Below are 11,272 nucleotides of genomic sequence, written 5' to 3'. Positions count from 1 at the left end.
AGAAACTCTTAAAAATTAATGGAAAAATGAAGTGAATGTGCATCATTCCTTTTTTTAAAAAAAATCTGTTAATTGTTATTAGTGCCAAACTTAATTTACTGAATTGGTGATTTTAATGCTGTGTTGACACTCTTTTCAACTGAAACATACATTTTTTCAGCTATTTTACTTCCTTGATGAAGACTTTGTTCCCTTACCTCTCCCACTGAATTGGACAATGCTTGCACTATCTTCTCATGAGCAGTAGCCACGACGCTCTGCCCGTTGATCTCGATGATCCGGTGTCCCACTCGCACCCCGCCCCTCTCTGCTATCCCACCTCGCATCAAGCTGCAAATCTGCCAGGAGAAAGCAATGGTTACTGAGGTTTAGAAAGATCATAATGCAGCACTCACTGGGATTTAATGAGTGGTGACACTGTCAGGATTCCAGAAGATGTTGTTGGAAGTTTTAATCAATGAGTTTTTAAATGTTACTTTAGTGGTTTGTTAGAGGGTTTTTTTTCCTGAGATTTCTGCCTATTATAATTTGCATTTCAGTCTCCAACTGGGAACATAAAAATACCTTTCACAGTGATACAGGTTGTAGCCACACAGAAGTGGAGACAGGGAAAGAGAGATTAATGCACTGCTGGGACACAACCTCCTGTGCCCCTGCAGGAGAGGAGGGAGCTCTGCTCTCCAGGGTCACAGCTTCCCTCTGCACTGTTCAGTGCTGCTGGCCACAGGGAGCTCGGGATGAAGGAGGCAAGTTAGGCCATTCTTCTTTAACTGGCAGCTGAGGTTCCAGTAAAGAACTTGGCACAAGTTCTGAATGTTATGACTCTTACAATTGGGTAATAATTCTACAAGAACTACATTCAGCAGACACAGTCCAAGCTGACGTTGCTACCTAAGGTATTCTGAGGTTGCAACATGCATAGAGTCCAGGCAGAAAGAGAAATCTCAATCTTGTGTGGAGTTGAGAATGTTTCCTCCTTAGCAACAGTATCTATGCTGCAAGGGGATCCACCCTGGCAGACTAGACTGCTGTGCATTAGACAGAAATTGCTGGCAAATTATTTCAAATGACAAAGTCCATGAATTACACAAGGCAGATAGTGTACAGCTCCAGTCTCTGAACTAAGCAGACTTTAGCAGTGTTGGGATTTACCTTTTGTTTACTGAGAAAAAACAGTTCTTGGAGGAACAGGAATGAGTGCTGGAGCATCAGCTAATGCCTGTTTCTGCAGTTGCTGTCAATGGTTAGAGTGATATACCAAGAATTGTTATTTGCTGTGATCCGATCATTTATTCAGAGCTAAATACAAGTATGGTAAAATGGCCCAGTGAGTTTGTTATCTAATTCAGAAGCACAGTATGTGGGGAGGTGGCCGGTCTGGAAGGTGTTGAAGGTAAAACATTGTTTGTGGTTGACTGGAATCTTTTCCTGTATGGCACTAGCCGCTTCCTTTAAACTCCTTTCCACAAATAACAATGCTATAAAAAAGAAATCCCTTCTCACTTGATGTTCTGACTGTTTGATATGACGAGTGAGAATATATTGTTATTCTGTGCTTATAAAACATATATTATATTCTTTGCTTTGCCTTTCTCAGCCTTCAGGGAAAAAAACCAAACAAAAACCCCCAAAAATCCTCAAAACCCAACACACTCCTCCTGCAGTGAGATTTATCTTCCACCATGCTCTCTCCAGTGGCTGTGTTACCTCCTGTAGTCCTTAAAGTATTTCTGGTGGGCTTCAATGGAAAGAAGCACTATCACTGCACAGAACTGTGTCTTGAATTTCAGTCACATACAGTGCATTGTTTTGCAGGTAGTCTGCCTCCTAATCATACAGCTCACAAGATAAACTCTACTACACAGATCTCTTTTACAGAAAGCTTCTCAATTCAGCTCACTGTGAGAATAAGTTTGCTCCTTGCTGTTGGGGAGCAGTAATCAGGAAGGACAAAAAGCAGCATGTACCAAAAAAAACCCTGTAAATATATTTTTCGTGGTGTAAAGGAAAATAGAGAGACAGTACAGCTGAAATAAAAGCTTTTGGAGCAAATGGAAATGTGATCCCTCACCCCACTGGCATAAAGGAAAAGATAATGGCTTGCATATCTATCCTGAGCCCTTTTCCCTGCCTGGCTCTCAAAGCACTTTTAGCACTTTTAATACCATCAGCCAGTTTTTTATTTCTAACAGCCCCAGACATAGAAAGTGGTCTCTTCATTCAGGAGTCCTCTCCAAGGGAGGCAGGCAGCTTCCTTTTGTGAGCATTAAGTGTTTTAATGAGGTAGAAAGAGAAGCAGACACAGAGGCTGGGTGGCTCTGCCCAGGCTCCCAAACCCTGCTAAGCCAGAGACAGAACCCACAGAGGAAAAAAATATTCTGCATTTACAGCACACATTTAGTGACTCCTGTATTTGCAAGGGCTGACTCAAAGCAGCCTTAAGAGTTTTTTCTCCAGCCAGTGGAGCTATGACAGCTGAAGCTGGCAAGTTTAAACTGAGCAGTATCTCTAAGTAAATATGATTGTATTCAGCCAGGACTCTTTAACTTCTTGTATTTGTTGAACATGGCAACAGCTATAATATTAGATAAAGCAAGACATATCTGCTTCTTGTAAGCAAGAGTCTATATTCTATTGACTCTGTAAAATGAAGGGGAAAGACAAAAAAAAAAGGTGTAATCCACTCAGCTGTGACAGGTCTGCAATGCCTTAGACAAGCTGCAGCACATCAGATGTGAAACTTCAGTAGCTTCACAATCAGTTTTATTGCAACTGTCCATAGAGTAGCAAAGCATTAGGATAAAATAGTGCCAGACAAACATTATTCTATCTAAATGCCTTAATCATAACCTATTAAAATGAGATTTCTCCTCATCTCACTTTTATATTACACTGTTGAAACCCTGTAAATTTTTTGCCAGTTTAAATGACACTAAATAAAGGCAGGGAAGAAAGGATAAAACGTTCTGTGAAGTTTTACTGTATTTTTAGATAGCTGTGCTAGGCTAGGGACAGGGTAGAGTTCTCAGAGAAAGTGAGATCTAGACTGAGAAGTGATGTTTTATCAGCAGTGAGACTAAAACTGGTAATACACAGATTTTCTTTCACAATGAAGGAAAAAAAAAGTGATATACAAGAACCAAATCTAGAAGACAACAATGTGATACATAAGGACCACTTGTATTTAAATAACATAATTTTAAAAGAACTGTAGCATAATGATTTTCAGAAGGTGGCTGATAGGTCATGTAATGCTCACCTCCCCATCACACAGCACTCATAGTTGTTATGTGTGTGTGCTCAACACCCTTCCTTCAGCTGCAGCAGTGCAGTGTCTGCATCTGCCTGACACCCTGTGCAAAGCCAGCTCAGATGGGCCTTCTGTGGCCAGAAGCTGCTCTGTGTTGATGGGCTATTCCCACTATAATGGCTGTGCATCCTGCACAGATGAGATAGGCAGGGTGAAAAGGAGCCACTGCAAGGCTGCCATCAGAGGAGGCACAGAAATAAGTCCCAGCTGCATGGATAACGAGGTAATGGCCTACCAGAAAGAGACATTTAATTATATCTGTTCTGACAAGCCATTTATTTCTTTGCTGTGCTAATGCTGAGCCAACAAAGAATAACAATATTACTTCTGGATCTGATCATAATTTGTAACAATTGCTGGCAATTACAAAAGTACTTTTAAAGAGTACAGTGTCAGACTACCAGAGAGATGTATTTTGCAGTTATATTTTCAAATGTTTGAAAGAGTTTTTCAGAGGAAAGGATTTTCCAGGCCCAGAGATTTGTCTCCATAGCAGCCTAACAAAAGATGTTACTCTCATCTTTTTGTTCACTGGCTTTCATATTCAGTCTTTTCATAAATGAAATGCACTGTAAGGCTTTTTTTTTTTTTTCTCCTATATGAAAAGGATTTTTTTTTTACTACATTGGTGAACTTTACATTTGATGTAATTTGAATGTTGTTCATTTAAGTGGAAGGAATGATGATCTGCCAGTGTGGTGACAAATGGCCAGTAGATGGAGGGAGCACACTGTGACAGGAAACAAGCAGAGCCTGCAGAATTGACTAAACTGAGGCTCCAGTCATGTAGGAGGTGATTAGCAGGGACAAGATGAATAGATTGTCACACAGACTCCCTGTCCTTGTAAGGGCATGGGATGCTCCTAATCCACCTCGGCCTGATTCATTTCCCCAGCCCTGATCCCACTCCCGGCACAGCTGTGAATGGGCTCCTGAAAACTTGATAATCACGTCCAGTGATGCTTACAGGTCCTTAAATGTATTCCCTTGTTTGGTCATAGCATCAGTGGAACACACAAGATTTACAGAGGTGGGCAATAAGGAATGAGATCAGTGCCTCACAGAGGGCACCCTCTGTGAGATTAGGTGAAACCAGGTCCTGGGGTAGGAACCACATTAGAGTGCATCCAGCTGGACCAGGGTGCAGCAGTGTCTTTATGTGTAATCTTAGGCAGGAACATTTTAAACTTGGGTGCAGTAGCAACTGAGAGATAGCCAGGAGAGCTGCATCTGAAGTGCAGGAAGGCTCATGAACCACATCTTACAGTTACCTGCTCCTCTTCCAGCTCTCAAAAGGTGGCAAACAGAGATCTGGCAACTTCAATCAATGCATTTGACAGAACAGGGGGCAGAGCCCACAGCCTTTGTGATGTGGTTTTCTGTGTGAGCAGCCTGATTATGTTTTTTCCTAGACTGGAGGAAGAGGAAATGGTGATGGTCCTGCACTGCAGCCAGTCCCTAATGCTAGTGTCAGCCCCCAGAAGGGCCAGTGACTACCTGGGTTAGTTGTGTGGGGAGTTTGCTCTGGAAAGGTGTCAGAGAATGGCTTGGGAAGGAAGAACTGAGAGAGGAGGACCCTGAGCTGCCTGGGGTAAGTGTTCACTGCCACATTTGTTCTCCTCTTTGCTGCTGCTATTACAGGGAAGCTGAAGCACACAGAGAAGGGGTACCTGGGCCACAGCCTATACAATTGCTTTGTAATGGAGGTTAGCTTTTATAAGAACTTGGTTTTAATAACAGGAGTTCACAATTATATTCCCATGCCTACTACAATGTGATCCACATAAATTATGCACAGCAGAAGAAAAATTAAAAGTCTTAGTGAGTGTGTAATGAAATTTTAAAAAGAGAAACAGAATCAAATCTAAGATTTTAGTGCTATAATCATAAAAACCTTTTTCAGCATAACGTTTCCTTGCAACTCGGGCACTAATGACAGTTTTGCATGATCAGGCTATTGCACCAAATAATCTGGGCTATAAATCTTGTTGCTTTATTATGTAGGGAAATCCCTCAAGAATTTCTCCCATCCATTTGCATTATATTACTCAGAGACTGTAAGGTTTTAATAAATAGTAGAAAAAGTGAGGTCATGCAAGATTCTTTCAGTACTTCCATATGTTTTTTGAAAAAAGAAAAGACAAACAAGTAAAGGGAAAAACCTCAAAACAACCAATGAACACAGAAACTTACAATTCCATTCTGTACACTGAAGCCCAGCTGGTATTTTAAGTCTGGCCGTTTTATGAGGACAGTAGTAACAGGAGGACAGCTGACAATGTTCAGTTTGACTTGTGTCTGATTCTTGAGTCCCTGTAAGATATTCCAAAAGTCAATATTTCTAAAATGAATCTTACTGAGCCCTCATCTGTGATTTCCTAATTGCAAGAGTGTTTAGCAGCTGATCTGAGAAAGACCAGTAAGAGTTTACAGAAATAGAGTGTTAACTTAGAGATACATTTCTCTTATTTATTTCCCAAGATATTTGGCTCAACAAAACATTAAAATTTTGCCTGTAATTACTACAGAAATTTAATCAAATCTTCCAATAAAAATCAAAACTGACTACTGCATGTTCTTTCCCAGCATCTGGCTAATTAATCTCCTGCTTCTGCTGCTCTTGGTAAATCTGCACAGACATCAGATTTAGACTCCATGACTAAAGATAATGCATTCTGGGATTCCGTCGTGTCTGCAGATTCTTCATCTGCTCACTTGATCTCTCCTGCAGTCTTCCAGCCTCCGTCCATTTTATCTGCATGGAACTCAAAAATGCAAAGGAGATTTTAATCTTATTTTATGCTGGAGGCTGTGAGGAAGCTTAAAACTTTGAAGACAGCTGAGTAACTTAATTCAGGCAAGTTTCACAGACATGGCCTCATTTGTTACAGCCCAGTAACAAAACTGCATCATGTTCTCCAGCCCTAAATTTCTGTGCATTATCACTCCTGAATCTCTAATTCTGCTTTTTGTTAATGACAGATTACTGGGGGTTTTTTTGCAGTGATATGAAAAATTATATCTGCTGGAAATCTACAGGATCGCTTGTCAGAAGATTACACCTGTGTTGTCCTACAATCTACAGCATAGAGTTGTAAGTTTGGGGTACCTTTATGATCCCTTGGCATGTTGCAAGAGGTAGACCAACTAAACTGGTACCATTAATGGACATAATTTGGTCTCCAATGCTCAGTTTTCCTGAACGTGCTGCAGGGCCTCCATTCATCATGTTGGCCAGGATAACGGTGGGTAGAATGGATCCCCATCCAGATTCCACAATCACTACTCCAAGGATTTCTCCCTTCTGTTTTTCTAGCTGGAGCTGCAATTAAAAAGGAAAAACTTTTTTTTTTTTTGCTTTGATTTGTCTAACTTTGAGCATGAATATCTCACTTGTTCCCAAATAACATCTACAAATCACAAACCAAATTCTGTTCTTTGCCATTAGGTACTTCATGACTTCCGTGTTAACTGTGGAACACACAGCTGCTTCTTTTCAGGGGCATCCTCCACTTGTTTGATGAAGGTCATAGAGGGTTAATAAGCAAAGCACTAACACTTGGTTAACTCTGTAGGAAATGGTGGAACTGGATGCTGAGGGAATGAATGCTAAGGAAGTTTCTGGAACCTGGCAGCCAAAGGGGCAGGCTCTAACATTTTGTGGCTAAGGCAGTGCCTGCAAGCCAGGCTTTGTTCAGCTCCACTCCTGACAGTACTGCTCAGGTTGTCTCTTGATCTCAGGGCTTGTCTGTCCTTCTTTTCAGGCAAGGATTTCGTAATGATTATTAACATTATTATTATTATTAATATTGTTAATATTTTAATATACCCATGCCTGGCATGTTCATGTAAGATCCCTGATGTACTGTAAATGATGCCTTCTCCTGAGCTGTCAGTAACCACAGCACAGCTAATACCCATAAAGTGGAGCAAGAGTTTAAGTAGAGAACATGCTCTTGAAGCAAATACAGGGAATTATTTTCTCTCAAATGTGGAAGGACAGGGAATGCTGATGGCAGCTGACTTCTGCTGAGGTTATCTATTGCAGAAAACCACAACTCTGCCAGCTCTTTCTGTGCCAGTACTTAGGTGAAACATAAAATCACCTTACACTGTGTACTGTGAATAGCACAGAACTTACCTAGCTCAGATGTAAATGTACTTTATTGCTATTCTGATCAATGGAAACAGAAAGACCCTGAACATGAAAACAAGAAATCCTATTAACCCATAAAGCTGGTTTTAGTTCACAGGACTGATGAAGGATGCATCTTGAAATTGTAACATCCTTAAAAATGCAAAAAATATATTTCTGATAATATTTCTCTTACTCTGAAAAAAAATGTATCAATCTGAAATGAAAATCCAAAACTAGTTTACCTCTTTGCAGTTCTCTGAATTGGAGAAGTGTATGAGATCATCATTGTACATCTCTTGGGTATTGATGATGTCACTGTATTCTTTCTGACTGAGATCCTCTGGGTTAATTCCATTGGCTCTTAAAAACTCTTGGTAAGCCACACTGAAAGCCTGACCAATTGACTGAGCTATGAGCTGTGCCTAAAATGTAGAAAAAAGCAGCTCAGAGAAAGTACAGATTAACAGTTTACCAATGAAACCACAAGAAACCAGGAGAGAGATTGGATTTTAAGACAGAATCAAAATAAGGATCCTACAAAGTTTCTGCATAAGCATGGATATAAAGTCACTTTAAGGTCTGCTGTACAGAAAGAACCCATTCCATCCAAAATCAAATTGCAAACTCCATTAAAATCCCCTGCTGCTCTCCCCTGCTCAGTACACTGCTCAGCAAGCAGCCATATGCTGCTCATGTACCCGTTCCAGTGGGCACTGGAGAGCCCTGGCTGCAGCCCAGCACGGAGCAGAGCTGCTGGAAGGGTGCCACGAGCCCTGCTCTGAGCCCAGGCTGCCTGCAGGGCCGAGGGGAGGAGGGATGCTCTGCTTGCACATGCCTGCACAGACGGGTGTGCACTGATGATTCTGGTTGTGGTATCACCTGCTGCTCCTCCACCCTGGCTTTCCAGGACTGCAAACACTGCTCCAACACAGCCATCTGCCACCATGCCTGTCCCACATTCCCAGCAAACAGGGATACCCCTGCTTACCCACTGCACATCCAGGACAGTATTCCCATTAACACCTTGCCTAGCAATGTCAGGGATCATTTCAGGAGTGCAGCCAGAGCCACCATTAAAGCTTGCTAATGTTGAGAACGCCCATTCAAAAGCCCCTGTCTTTCTTAAATTTTGGAGCACTTATCTGCACATTCCACTAGATGGCAAGGGAACACAGAGAAACAGAGATCAGTAAAAGGAACGTGTAGTCACTTTTTCTACATTTGAATTATGTTTTTCTTACTCTTACTCTGGGTTTACTGCAGCTTATAGGAGAATGCCATATTGAGTTTTGTATATTTGTGGCTCATCACTTGTGTGGTCATTGGGGCATATGAGTAACTCCTGATGATATGAGACATTAATTGCACCTTACACACCCTAAAAATATTACTAATCAAACCTGGATTCTGGAAATGCAACACAACTTGTTAGACAGTCAATACCTTTTAAATGCATTTCAAATGCATGGGGTTTTCTGGCCATTATAAATTTGATTCTTCTTATAATCTACTGAACAAGTGTTTTCTTTGATGCTAAGAGGTTGTTTCTGTATTACATTTGTGCTGCTGTACACAAAAGCACCAATCTGCTTGACTGGAAATTACTTTAGAAAATCAAGGACATCAGTCACAAATTGTTTCTTCATATTTTAAAGCATATTTTCAAGCCTTTGCTCTGTACCTAGAGGTTTGTACAGAATCATACAATATGCTGAGCTGGAAGGGACCCATCAGGATCGTCAAGTCCAACTCCTGGCCCTGCACAGGACATCCCCAAAATTCCACTCTGTGTGGCTGAGAGCATTGTCCAAATGCTTCTTGAGCTGGGTCAGGCTTGGTGCTATGAGCAGCTTGGTGCTATGAGCCCTGGGCAGTATGGTAGTACAGAAGTCACTCAGGACATTTTCATATCATTCCATTATTAAAGTTCTTCACCAGTCCTTACTGAGTCCTTCTGATCTCCATTGCCACTGCTTTCTTTGTAGTTTATCCTCTGCTTTTGCCTTCATTCTACCCTCCCAAAGCCAACATCTCCAGATGTCATGCTCTATTCTATTGCTGCCAGTAACAGCCAGTTCTTACATCTTCATTTCATCTCTGTCTCTGAGGTCTTATGAATGTTTATGAAAGTATTATGCACAACTTAGAGATAATGTAATTAAGTTGCTGAAAAGGTCATCCAAGCAAAGCTGTGACAGAGCTGAGCTAACCGGGTCTCAGAACAACCCCAGTCTAGCACTCTAACCTTTAGACAATGCCATTTCTCCTTCACAGGCTTAATTGCTTTAAAATAATGAAAATTGATTGCTGAGCTCAAAATATATGCAACCTCTGAATTACGGCTGTCTGACCCAAAGAGCTCCATTCTTTTTTAATTGGTATTATAGCTAAATTTAATATATCTATCTGTATAGAAATTATATCTATAACTGTTCCTATAATAACAGTGATGACAAATACTTAGTGCTGCTCCTTACTGTCAAGTTAGAAACCGACAACAAATTTTGCTTTTTCTGTTTTACTGGCTTGGTGTATTTTTCCGTAAATGTTTTAGGTTGAAGTCCCTCCTCTGCCTCTTCAGACAGAAGTACCTAATTCACTACAATCCCAAACCTGGATATACAACAGCAGTAAAGCAAGGTTATCTTCTTTTGTCACAAGAGGTATGGGATGGCACATCAGCACTTTTCGCAACACTGAAACAGGGTGTACAGCAGAGATGGACAGAATTCTATGATTATATATAAAAATTCTAATTTGTAATCTTTGCTAGGGATGAAAAAGAGAACTGAGAAAAACAGGATGTGTTCCTAAATACCAAAGGCTCAAGTGGTAATTTTGAGAGTAAATTCAATTACAGGTCAGTAGCCACAGGGAACCAGGACTGGGTAGAGGGCAGCCTTGTGCAGCCCTGCCAAGGCAGTAGAAGGGACTTGGCTTCAGTTAAGAAGAGGTCCAGAATGGTTCCACCTCATTCCAAGTGCCTGGAGGCACATATGTGTCATTTTGTGCCAACCCACTGGACTAAATGATATAATCCAGGATGAATGATCAATTTGATATCCCACAGGTTAACTTTGCCCATGAATGGCCATTGACTTCACAGCTCTCTCCATGACCTACGTTGTTTAAATAAATAGATCCCATTTACTTACATCCTCTGATTCAAAGACGTGGCAGATCATTTTGTACTGCTTCTTGCCCTCCTGGGCGCCAGGAGTGGTCTCGATGCAGTCCTGGGAGGCGGAGCGGGGCATGCGGCGCCGCGCCATCAGCACCACGATGTTCCCGATGTCGGCGATGTAGGAGATGGTGCGCAGCGCATGGTCCATCATGGTTTCCTGCGCACAGCAAGGACAAACAAAGCAGTTCTGCATGCCTGCTGCTCTCCTGCAAACACTGCATCTGCCCTCTCCTTGACAGCCTGCTGCTTGAGAAAGACAGAAGCTACAGAAGCCCTTCCTGTGGGCCCAGACCGGATATTCCCTCTACAGTCGAAGGGAAGCAGAGCAGCTGTCCAAGACATTGGCTTCAATGGAAGTGTTGCCTGAGCAAATAGAGCATGGTTGCTGCTGTAAAGCAAGAATGAAGAGCTATGCTACTGTTTTACATTTATTGTCATGCTGTTGGAAAATTATGTTATTTCTTTACATATTTTGCTGTTGTTAGGATGAACTGTACTTAAGGAAATAGAAAGGGCACACCTGAAATCTGCTTCTGGCTGGGGTCACTGATCAGTTTGGAGAGTTTTTCCAGGTTTTATCTATTGCTCAAACTAGAAACAACCAGTAGCATAATAGTTGTACTGATCAAACTAGTTGAGG

At 41.5% G+C, this 11,272-nt stretch overlaps 1 protein-coding gene across 6 annotated transcripts in view; it reads right to left on the bottom strand.

Moving 5' to 3' along the window:
• APBA2 (amyloid beta precursor protein binding family A member 2) overlaps positions 1-11,272 on the bottom strand; it is an 84,009-nt gene that overhangs the window by 2,853 nt on the left and 69,884 nt on the right. For 4 of the 6 annotated variants that reach the window (XR_014616449.1, XM_084213366.1, XM_084213365.1 and 1 more), the window contains 5 exons: positions 10,604-10,789; positions 7,691-7,870; positions 6,420-6,632; positions 5,504-5,623; positions 198-338 (listed from right to left, as the gene is read on the bottom strand). Coding sequence is in view for 5 of the 6 variants with exons in the window: in XM_084213366.1 (XP_084069492.1) it covers positions 198-338; positions 5,504-5,623; positions 6,420-6,632; positions 7,691-7,870; positions 10,604-10,789 (840 nt within the window). In the remaining variant the exon portion in view is untranslated. The remainder of the gene's footprint in view (positions 1-197; positions 339-5,503; positions 5,624-6,419; positions 6,633-7,690; positions 7,871-10,603; positions 10,790-11,272) is intronic. The other 2 variants (XM_084213368.1, XM_084213369.1) reach the window with 2 other exon arrangements.

The sequence above is a fragment of the Fringilla coelebs genome (genome assembly GCF_963513975.1).
Source record: "Fringilla coelebs genome assembly, chromosome: 12".
Classification (NCBI taxonomy): domain Eukaryota; kingdom Metazoa; phylum Chordata; class Aves; order Passeriformes; family Fringillidae; genus Fringilla; species Fringilla coelebs.
The sequence above is the reverse complement of the archived record's forward strand: the minus strand, read 5'-3'. Positions and strand labels throughout refer to the sequence as shown.